This window comes from Triticum dicoccoides, chromosome 4A (assembly GCF_002162155.2).
Source record: "Triticum dicoccoides isolate Atlit2015 ecotype Zavitan chromosome 4A, WEW_v2.0, whole genome shotgun sequence".
Classification (NCBI taxonomy): domain Eukaryota; kingdom Viridiplantae; phylum Streptophyta; class Magnoliopsida; order Poales; family Poaceae; genus Triticum; species Triticum dicoccoides.
In genome coordinates, this window is record NC_041386.1 from 197504784 (window position 1) to 197516454 (window position 11671).

The 11671-nt window shown below is 44.9% G+C and overlaps 2 protein-coding genes across 10 annotated transcripts; one reads left to right on the forward strand and one right to left on the reverse strand.

Moving 5' to 3' along the window:
• Positions 1–3502: 3502 nt before the first annotated feature.
• LOC119285633 lies at positions 3503–7889 on the reverse strand. 9 transcript variants are annotated; one of them, XM_037564970.1, is made up of 9 exons: positions 7414–7889; positions 5874–5999; positions 5557–5679; positions 5237–5438; positions 4877–4945; positions 4345–4476; positions 4102–4187; positions 3903–4013; positions 3503–3812 (listed from the first exon to the last, which is right to left on the reverse strand). In XM_037564970.1, the coding sequence occupies exons 1-5, from the start codon at positions 7713–7715 to the stop codon at positions 4922–4924; spliced, it is 777 nt and encodes a 258-aa protein (XP_037420867.1). In that variant the 5' UTR covers positions 7716–7889; the 3' UTR covers positions 3503–3812; positions 3903–4013; positions 4102–4187; positions 4345–4476; positions 4877–4921. The 9 variants fall into 9 exon arrangements, 6 of the variants coding, with proteins under 6 accessions (XP_037420867.1, XP_037420866.1, XP_037420864.1 ...); XR_005139570.1 differs by adding an exon at positions 7210–7291 and having other exon boundaries at positions 3503–4187; positions 5874–6043; positions 7414–7887; XR_005139571.1 differs by adding an exon at positions 7210–7294 and having other exon boundaries at positions 3503–4187; positions 5874–6043; positions 7414–7887.
• A 744-nt stretch (positions 7890–8633) lies between these two features.
• On the forward strand, positions 8634–9312 carry LOC119288839 (E3 ubiquitin-protein ligase EL5-like). Its single transcript, XM_037568368.1, has one exon. The coding sequence runs from the start codon at positions 8669–8671 to the stop codon at positions 9155–9157; it is 489 nt and encodes a 162-aa protein (XP_037424265.1). The 5' UTR covers positions 8634–8668; the 3' UTR covers positions 9158–9312.
• Positions 9313–11671: the final 2359 nt, after the last annotated feature.

Here is an 11671-nt window from a genome sequence, read left to right on the forward strand (position 1 = left end):
GCGATTGGGGAAAAGTGAGGAGGGGGGCTAGGGTTCGCCGGGGGAGGGGCGCCGGCCCTATTTGTAGGCGGGGGGTCGTCGGCGGATGGCCGCCACGGCGTCGATCGGTGTCGTGGCGGGCATCGGCCATGCCCACGATCCCCTGTGTGAACAGGAAGGGGAAGGCACGACGCTGGTGCGCTGGCCATTGGCCAGTTGGCCCAAGGCCCAGAGGGGGGGGGGCTTTTCTATTTTGCTTTTATTTTGCTTTTAACTATATTATTTTGTTTTTCACATTATCCTACTTTACTAAAATATAAAAGTAACACCTAAATTAATGCTCTAGTTTACCTCTCTGCCACAAAAAGTTTCACCCATAAATAAAATAGTTTAATATTTTAGAAATGATATAAGTCATTATATTAATTGTTAAAGCCATTATTTTAATCATTTTTTGAGTACTTAAATACTTTATAAAATTTTGGGTTCTTCACTAATAATACTTATGAATTATTTGACACAGTTTACACATTTTAGTTTGGATGTTTGAAAACTTTATTTTCCACTTTAATTTAAATTAGAATTTAAGCCGATTTGAATCTAAGCAAGATTAGCAACAGTAACAGTGATGACATGGCATCATTAATGGAGGATTATTGTAGCTTAATTATCCGGGCGTCACAATTTCCCAAATGGCTCTAGCCGCCACCTGGCACGGTCTTCTCCACCCTTGAGATCAGGCTCGTGCAGCGCGATGCACTCCAGCAGCTCATGCCAGTCTGCGTTCTCAGCCGGGCCAAACGCTCTCCGGAACGCGAGTTGACCTAAGTCAATGAGGACCGTCGCGACAGAGATCCGCGGTTCACCCGTGATGGAGAATAGGTCGGGGAAGCGTGCCGCAAGGGTTACGTCTCCAGCCCATCTATCGAACCAGAACACTGTGGAGGTGCCCGAGCCAACCGCAATCAAGGTGCCGATGCGGAGGATCGGCAAGAGCTGTATGATGGATTGCCAGAACTGGGAGCCTCCAGACCGCTGGCAGAAGGCAAGTGGCTGGCCACGGAGGTATTTCTGCTGGATGAGTCGGAGCCACAGGCCACCCTCACCGTTGGCAATCCGCCACAGCCATCTCGTTAGAAGGGCAATATTCATGCATTTGGACGACATGATATGGAGACCGCCCTGGTCGCGCGGCTTACAGATCTCCGACCAGCGCACCATGTGGTATTTCTGCTTATCGCCCTCGCCGGCCCATAATATCCCAAGCTGGCAATTGAACCGATCTGCAATGCTCTGCCGTTCATCTTGGGAATATCCCAAGACCATTACCGCACTCTTATCGAAGTTGATCTTGAGGCCAGACATTTGTTGAAAGCATAGCAGGAGGAACTTCAAGTTCATGATGTCGGTCGTCGAGCATTCCACCATGATAATGATGTCATCCGTATATTGGAGGAGGGAGATCCCGTTCCCACCAACAAGATGCGGGACTATGTCCTTAATGTGGCCGGCAGCCTTGGACACACTTACCAGCAGAAGTTTGCAGGACATGTCATATCACATCATTTTTGGGCAAGTCTAAACAACAACGGGCGATTGGATTAGTCATTGTGCCATTGTCGTTCAGCAAAATATCATGCGTGAAGTACTTCCTTATTAGCAATACCTAATTTCCTTCCTAATTATTGCAATTGCGCAAGATACCTATTCTATCATGCTGATGTTTGGCTGCTAGACAGCTCAAATAATACTCGGGGCACGTCACTGACATAGCCAGGATATCCTGCGTTGTTAACGGAAATCCGGCCAAACATAAAGGAAAAAAGATCACTATCTGCGTACCGGCCTTGTGGGGACTGTGAAGCGTGTGATGGTATATTTGTTTTCATTTTGATGAAGGAAAAAATGTCTTTGTCGTGATTGATCTATAATTTTTGCTTATTTTTTTGAACATAGTACAAACGTAGATGCTCATACATAAATACATATATTCATCTCTATGTACGCATGCACACTCTATCTCTACGAGCACCTTCGAAAGACTGAACCGACATATTATTTTAAAATTGTCGAAGTCGTCACATTCATAAATTTTGTTCAAGGAACAATGCATTATAAAATAACCAGAAGGACGATGCACTGTAGTGAAAAAGTCGAAGTCATCTATTATCCCTTTTTTAAACAGATTTTCACCTCGTAAGGAGGATGGTTGAAGTAACCGGAGAAAAGCATGGCAATCAGTCATGGGGATGCTCAAATTGGCGGGGGGAAGCATACCGAATAATATGATACTTCCTTTATTTACTTATACAAAACCACTATGGAAAAATACACTTTACATTTATATAAGGCCATCAACACTAATCGAGACAAAAGTTAATGATATTTTTTTGAACTAACAGTCTATTTTATACTTACATGCATGCAGTCATAATGACACATCAATCAACTTTCAATCCCTTCTTTGCATGCATGTATTGTACTATTAATGATACCACTAAACGAAAAAAAATGAGTTTATAAGGCAAGACATTAAATTTTATCTTGATATTTATAATATGAGTTTGTGGTCTTATATATAAAAATGGAGGGAGTATACAGATTGATGAGGCAACACCACCCGGCACCAGGATGACCGCGCAATGTTGCTATGCAACTAGTGGTTGGGGCGCACCACTGGTGCGCCTCCCGAGGGGAAGTTGGGGCGATGCCAGGTGGGATGCGCTCCTTCCACTGTCCTCTTTATACTATGAACTAAAACTCTTTATACTATGCACTGTCATTGTCATATTTGTTCTCCACCAACAAAAACACAATAATACAACGGAAATGTTAACGCCCCCACGTGTGGGCGTTTGCACATCGCCCACACGCCTTCATCACCATTCATTTTGCCACGTATGAATAGATGACATCAGCAGAATTTTTTTTGGTTTTCGGCTTAAAAATGTTGTATCTCCTAAATAAAAAAGCGAACTAAAAATCCATTTTTACCATTAAATCCGTCTCGACGAGATCTTCAAAACTAGACCCATGTTGATATGTTTCGACGAATTTTTTTTTTGCCAGAAGTTGTCACTATGTTTACACTGCAGTTGCCATAGGGCTTAAACTAAAGTTGCCATGTGGCAATTTTAGTTTGTAGATCATGACAATTCTAGTATTTTGATGATGACAACTCCAGTACTTTGACCATAAAAATTATTTTTTGTATAAATCATGGCAATTTTACGTGCATGTATCATGGCAATTTTAGTTTATGGTTCATGACAAGTCTAGTTTCTTAATTCCCCATTTTATAAATGTCAAAATTTACATTTAAATGTAGAAGAAAATAGCTGAAACATATCATGGCAACTTCAGTGTAAACATCATGGCAATTCATATGCAATAGACATGGCAATTTTTAATCCAATTTTTTTTTATCAAAACATATCAACATGGGATCTAGTTTCGAAGATCTCATTACGAGGGATTTAATGGTGAAAATGGATTTTCAATCGGATTTTTCGTTTAAGAAATAAAACATTTAAAAAACTGAAAATTCAAAAAAATTCCTACATGCATGCATGTGATGACATGGTAATCTATTTACATTAAAGACGTGTGGTGCGTCTCCCTTTCTGCCACACGGTGGCAGTTAGTGCGACCCTAATACAAAGGTTTGGCTCAGCTAACTCACCCACTTAACTCGCACAAGCATCACATTCCATGACACAAGCACAACTATAACAACTTGTCACTTGCTCGGTGTTTGTTCACACCACCACCACCACTACCAATGGCACCCCACTGCATTTCGCTCTCCGTATCCGGTCCTTGATGGCAGTCTCCTGAGTAATTATTACAGCAGCATCAGTATGTCTCTTTGTCCTCAATTTCATGTTTGAGTACTCTGTTAAGATTCCAAGCAAATACTATACCATCACAAGGCAGTACCCCGTGAACTTCTCCAAGAAGTTAGCCACCCAGCGATCCGCATTCGCAAGCCACTCTTCATGGTCTATCCCAGCCGTCTTTGCAACCATTTGCAACTACATAGCACACAAGGATCTCAACACAACTGATAATCATCAGGCCTAGATCTGTAGATTGCTCGCAAGTATGATTTGCACTGAGAACCTCCATGGCTTGTTGCCTCTTCTTGTTGTACCTTCACAGTCTCGCTGAAGTTTATTTATCTTCATATTCAGTTGCAATTGTTTGTCCTGAAAAGAAGACGACCAACACAAGTTATTACCTGGGCTGGGAGACCAAGCGAATAACATCACAATGTTCTTGAAAGACCAAAAAAAATAAGCCATGTGCCAAGCTCTACTTATCGGATAAAAGGATTGGCTAAGTGTCATCAGAAACGTGGCTAACCTTAACATAGCTCACACCCGTATCTTTCCATGAGTAACCTCGTGCTAGATTGCTCATGACATACTGGTTGTAGTCCTTCACTATCATTTGGTTCCAGTCCTAGCACCGCTCCATCTATTGGTTCCAGGAAACCTGAAAAGTAAAAGAAAAAATATCAGGGACATTTGAGTCAACATGGAAAAGAAAGACTCATACAGAAAAACAACAAAAATGAGTAAACACACGTGCTATTATGGTCCATCTATCTCATCTCTAAAAGTGAAAGGGAAAGTGAGTTAGCATCTTTACAACAAGTTTACTTTATAGCACAAAAATTACATCATTATCATTTGCTTGCTAAAATAAATAGCAAGATCCAGTTTTAGATTTTTACCAACTGTTATTAATTTCATGAAAAAGAAAGCTTCTAGACGCAACTAATTGGATCATGAGCCTGACAATGTGAATCGATGACTAATAGTGGATGATCAACAAAGAAGCAATATATAAGGTAAGTGTCCAAAGATAAATAAGCTGAATGGTAGATTTATACCCATTCACCACATCTAGACGCAACCAACCATAACCTGATCATCTGTCAGTTCCATACCATCCTTCCTGCCTGAAAAAATTGTTTCCTCGGTCAGGGCACATACAGTAACTTGAATAAGAGATTCAAGGCTAACCTGGAACAGGTTGTAGCAGTATAGACAATGTGTTACTGTGTACACATTACTTGTGCAAACAGACACGATTCAAGAAATAAAAGAGAACATAGTACTTGTGCATTGCAGAACTGAACATGACGTGAACTTGCTTGCATGAATGCTACTGTTTAAAACAGAACACATACTACATCTTCTAGCAGCAAGGTGGAAAGGGCAAGAGGATCAAAGGGGGCGAGGGTGCATACGGCATGCCTTGTAGGTGGCACGGCGTGGTCCAAGCAGTCGACCAGCGCCGAGTCGTCCCACAGCTCGCCGCCCATCCCCATCTCCACTCTGGTAGTTCTCATGGCTTCCTCCTCGTACATGTTGTGCCTTTCCAAGAATGACGAGAACGGAAAACAAAATGTGCCTCCACTCCAGTAATACCCGCCACCGCCACAAGCCAAGCTAGAGGTACACATGCATGAAAGAAGAAGAAATCAGGTGGTTAAGGAGCTCACCAATATCCGGAAAAAATCCATGGGAGGGACAGGGAAAAAGAAAGAATGGACGGATTTGATCTCACCTTGTCTTCTCGCTTGGGAGCGGCAGCGGCCAAGGAGTCAGGACGACGATGACAGCGCCGTGGACTGCTCCGCATCGGGAGAGGAGTTTTCCAGGCTTGTGTTCCCATACAGCACATGCCATTCTGTCAACTCAAATGATTAGATACCACAGCACATGTATCCAGCCAGCCAAGGAACCAAAAGTGGACTCAGATTAGTCAGCAATTTCCACACAACCACCGCCCCATGTTCTTAATATTAAGGCTAGTCCAGTAAAAATAAGATTAAGGCTGATCTAATGAGGCTCAAACTCAAGAACTTAGTGCTGCGTACGTACCTGGAGGCATGCCATGGACAGGATGGAGAAGCCGATGACCTTGTGCACGACGATGTTCTTGAGCCTGTCCCCGTTGAGGCCGAAGTCGAGGACGACCGCCGTGATGCCGATGAGGAAGCCGAGTCCCTAGTTGGATGTTGGGAATGTCCAAACATGAAGTCCCTTTTCGCCTATTATTAGTAAATGAGCAATTCAAAATGTTTGAAGCAATTTTATGCGAAATACATATTATTTGAAAACCCTTTTGATTACAATACAGATATGTAGTTGTGCTATTGGTCGCTGAAGAGTACAGTATGTCGAAGTTCTCCACAGGGATTTAAGTACAAATGCAATGCAATTTCCTAAAGCCAAGCTACTCTGAAACAGGGTGAAAGATCTCTCCTACAAATGCAAAACTATTTCTGTAGCTAGTGGAATAAGCAACAAGGAAATTAAAGGCAAGCATAGGAAGATGCAGATCTTGCAATTTCTCAGCCAATCGAAACAGAACTCTGACAAAACTGAAAAAATTTAAAATAAAACAGCAGTAGGTAAGGTTCAGAACAAGTGCATGTAGGAACACAATAAACATGACACTTTTTTTAAAACTATAACTGAATGAACAGATTGACCAAACAATTAGGAACTGGATTCACACAGTAGAAGGAAGTAAACAGAAGGTACAGTTAAACTAAAAAGAAAGGATTTCTACCAAAATTATGAGCGGCACTAACAGTAGTATGAACTGAATCAAAAGAGGAGAAGCAAATGTTCAGAAAATTCAGACAGAGCAGCAGAGGTTACAGGAATTCAGTTTTGAGTAAGATTACAGGGATAGAAGGGAACTACGTTACAGGATTTGTAGGCAAGAAAAGGGAGATTCAGACTCAATCGACACTCAAGCAACGACGGGTAGAAGGGACGTGTGTTCTTCTTTCGTTGTCTCCTTTATGTCATCCCGTCTTCCCTCTCGGTCCAACCACATCCCTCTCAATCCTTCATTTCCCTCTCTATTTCTACCTGCCTCCCAGAGAGAGGGAGATTGGATGATATGCCCCACTTTACTTGGGCATTAGATGATTTGCCCCACTTTACATAGGATTAGAACATTTGCCCCATTTTTATTTTACTCTTGATGATTTGCCCTTTTCAATTACTGTAATCATTTTCGAATTTCTATCCCTTTTCTCTTCATGCAAAAAGGCACAGTTGCCCCTGTGGCTAATTTACAATTTGATACCGTACAAATCTTTTCTCTTTACAAGGCCCTGTCCAACCGAAGCAACTAATTAACAGGGAACAAATCATATCTACTTTCTTTACATGGCTTTACCCAACGGAACCAGGTACTCACAAATCATAGATTGATTCTGTTGCTTGAGGCAGATCCACCGCCGGCCACCTAGCCATCAACTCCATGATTGAAGCAGTACGAGCTGCTATGGTAATTAGTACTATTAACACTGTCCCCCAGCCATGGCTATTACCGGCAACGCAATGAGATCACAAACAAAAAAAATTGTAAATCCATGAATCACTGGAAGAACTTAGTTTTTACCAGCAACGAGCGCACCATCTGCAGCTCCGAGTTGCAGCGGAAGCTACGGGACCCGCCGGTCCTCCGAGCTGCAGCGGGAGCCGCCACGCCGGGCCGACGATCTGCAGCTGGAGCTGCCGCGCTGGGCCGCTGCTGCAAAGATGGGGCCAAGGTGCCCTCGTCGGCCTCCTCCAGTAGCTTCCTCTGGTGAGGCGGCCGTCGTCCGGGGGCACGGCCTCCGGGTTCCTGCCCTGGAGGTAGTACTGCTTGGCGACGCCCTTGCCGCCCGACGACCAGCCGACCCTGGCGCTGCTACCGACCATACCCCCCTTGCCCGAGAACCCGACCGGCGGATCAGCAGGGGAGGGGCACCGCCCACCGCGCCTTTGCGGTCTTGCTGCCAAGGGGCGGCGGCGGAGAAGATTGGGAGGAGAGGCAACGAGAGGGAGGAAGGTCGCGTTGCCTGGGTGGGAAGGGAAAGGAAAGAAAAGGATTTTTTTTTTCTCCACCACTAGAACTGGGGGAGGTGTTATCTGCGGCCTGCGGAAGATGTGAACCGGCGACCAGTCTCGTGGGAGCAACGCTCACTGACGTCGGGCCCAGCAACAGATGCAGAGACAAACAGGCAGCATCGCCAATTGACAACTCGAGAGAAAGAAGCCAAACGGATCGCTTTGCTTCTCGCCTCCGTCGCTTTCGCCTTTTCAATGGTCATCAATCGCCTCGTCCTTCGAACTGACCATCCAACACTTCCATTGGCCAACCACACGCGCTGACCTAAGTCCTGAAAACAATGCAACGCTCTCATTGGACGATGCGCATAAGCAACGCCCTGCCGACGTGGAGTACGTGAGGGAGCACCCATGATGCACATCTTATTGTTTTGGATTAGCCTGGAGCAGGGAACACAGATAGATTGGAGACATCAAGTTTCGTGGCAGAACAATTTTAGTTTGGGTAGGCGACAATCTCCGACCTGCAGTTGCGATGCCACGGTAGAGACGGATCAAAGGTCCTCGGCGCCGGCACGGCACCAGTGAAGCAGCTGCAACTACTAGGTAGGAGTACAAGTTGTCGGCTATCGGCGGCTTTTTAAATAACCATTGTAGAGTATCGTCGTTTCCAGTGTTGACGGCGATGGGCACGTCCATTCCATTGTCGCAACCTCCTTCGTTTCATCCTTCGCCACTGAATAAATGTTCGTTGCTGTCATACATGTCGTGCCAAACCAACCCATAAATGTTCGTTTCATCCTCCGGAGTCTCCCAAGCAATTAATGGCCAGGCGATGGCTCACGTCGGACGCCAGCGCGCCCTCTCCGGCGCAGCATTCCGGGTGGGACGTGAACCGGTCGGCCGTCAAGGTTGCCATCGTCGGCAACGTGGTCGTCGTGCTGCTCTTCTTCGTCGCCATCGTTTGGCGCCTCTTCTTCTCGGGGAGAGCTCAAGAAGGCGCCGCGGCTCCCGGCGGCGGTGGGGCGGTCATTGCGCCCTCCTCCGGGGAGAGCTCGCCGTGCGCGTCGCCTCGGGCTAAAGGGCTCAGGAAGGAGGACCTCATGTCGTTGCCGGTGTACGTCCACCGCGCGTCCGTTGAGGACGGCGGCAAGGTGGAGTGCGCGGTGTGCATCTGCGAGCTCAGAGACGGCGACATCGGCCGGCGCCTGCCGAGGTGCGGGCACCGCTTCCACGCCGAGTGTGTCGACAGGTGGTTCCGCTCGCACGCTACGTGTCCACTCTGCCGCGCTCTTGTGGCAGACGGCGGCTGATCCGGTGAGGTCCGGTGAGGTCCACCTCATGTTAACCTTTTGATTTTGATTAAGCCAATGTCGTTCGCTATACCACTTCCCTCTTGACGTGTATCCACAAGCACATACTCGACATTCAGGGTGCAGATTCTCATCTCAGAAAGAAAGAAAGACGATTCACGGTTCAGGCCCATCCCAACACATGAACTCCCGATAGATGAGGGGCCAGTTCTTTTCGCGTAAGATTTTACAAAATTAAAATTCTGAAAAACTCTCCACAAAATCTGCTTCTAAGAGAAACTGTCGTTCAACTCCTTCGCGAAAAAAAAACTGCCATTCAACTTTTTTCCGGGATAGCAGATCGTGGTACGAGTTTTTTTTGTCACTGAAACTCTTTGCTATACTACCTCTTTTTTTAGGGAAAATCATGCCGCTTTATTTAAACAAAACTAGCAATCTCGTCTGCAATTACATCCAAAATAAAGTCTGGTGGTGAGCCTACCCAAATCTCCAACCGATTATCTCCTACACCTACTCTAGCAAGCTTATGACTCAAATTGTGCGGATGACTCATTGATCTTAATGAAGGCCAACCAACATAATGCGGAAAACCTGAAATCAGCACTAGATTCATATTGTGCGGCATCGGGACAGCTGGTAAGCGTTGAAAAATCCAGTATTTTCTTCAGCCCTAATACAAAGGTAGAGATCAAAGAATAATTGTGTATAACATTAAATATAATAAAGAGGCTCTCACTGATAAATATTTGGGCTTACCAGCAAATGTGGGTGTTGATAAAACATACCGTTTTAGTTTCTGATTGAACGTATTGTTAAGAGAATTAGTGGTTGAAAGGAAAAATTACTATCTGCCAGGGGGAAGGAGATCCTATTAAAGACGGTGATCCAAGCCATACCTACCTATGCATTGTTGGTCTTTAAAATTCCTAAAAAAACTGTAAAGGAATCATTGACGCGATGGCGCATTTCTGGTGAGGAGACGAGGATAACCAAAAGAGGATGCACTGGATGCCCTAATGGAAAATGTGTGTACCAAAAAACCAAGGAGGAATGAGATTTCGTGATATCCATTGTTTCAACCTGGCTCTGCTTGTAAAACAGGCATGGCGTCTCCTTGATAATCCTGACTCCTTATGTGCTACTATTCTAAAGGCCAAGTACTATCCTAATGGTGATTTGCTGAACTCCAAGCCAAAAGCATGGCGCTTCCTTCACCTGACAAAGCATTATGGCAGGCATCACTTCTCTCAAGCGAGGTTATATTTGGCGAGTAGGGGATGGACATAACATCAATATTTGGGAAGATGCGTGGATCCCAAATTGTGCCACTAGGAAGATTGTGACCCCTAGGGGGGCATCTATTATCAAAAGTCGTAGATTTGATTGACCCGGTCTCCAATAATTGGAATGAGGATCTGATAAGATAAACTATGTGGACCATGGATGCACAACGGATTCTTTCAATCCCAATTTCGCAACATAATATGACAAATTTTATTGCCTGGATTTATACAAAAAGGTATGTTTTTGGTACGGTCTGCTTATTCTGTGGAGTGGAACTATCAGTATGGGAGCAAATTAAAATATTCCAACGGGATGGGACGGAGCACACCTAACCCTGTGTGGTGTCAGATATGGAAGTTATCTTGTCCGGCTAAAGTCAATTTTTTTATGGCGGACACTACATGGTACTCTCCCATGTCGGGCAACACTCACTAATAGACACATGAAGGTCTCGCCCGCTTGCACTACATGCTCTCAGGGTGTAGAAGATACGAAGCACTTGCTTTTCCTATGTAGAAAAGCGAAGGAGGTTTGGAAAAAGCTAGGGTTGGATATTATTATTGAGAGAGCTTGTGAGATTGATCGTGCTGGAGAGGCAATACTGGAATACTTATTACTCCTTCCAGATCAAGATCTGCGCATTATGGGGTACGAAAATGTTCGAGAAATGATAGCTATCTCTGCTTGGTATCTATGCTGGGAAAGACGGAAATTAATGCACAAGGAATTCACTCAAAATGCGACTCAGATCTCAATGGGGATCAGAGCTCTTACATATAATTTTGTAAATGCCTCATCTTCAAAGGCGTCCATGAAAAATGGGGGATGGAAATGTCCTCCTAGGGGCTTTGTGAAACTCAATGTTGACGCCTCTTTTGACCATGATTTGCTGGAGGGTACGATGGGGGCAGTATTGAGAGACGACTGTGACGCTCCCGATTTGACCGTACACTAATCATACACGCAAACATGTACGATCAAGATCAGGGACTCACAGGAAGGTATCACAACACAACTCTAGACACAAATTAAAATAATACAAGCTTTATATTACAAGCCAGGGGCCTCGAGGGCTCGAATACACAAGAGTCAGCGAAAGCAACAAAATCTGAGCATAGACATAAGTTAAAAAAGTCTGCCTTAAGAAGGCAAGCACAAAAGCAACAACGATCGAAAAGGCAAGGCCTCCTGCCCGGGACCTCCTAACTACTCCTCGAAGTCGAACTCCAT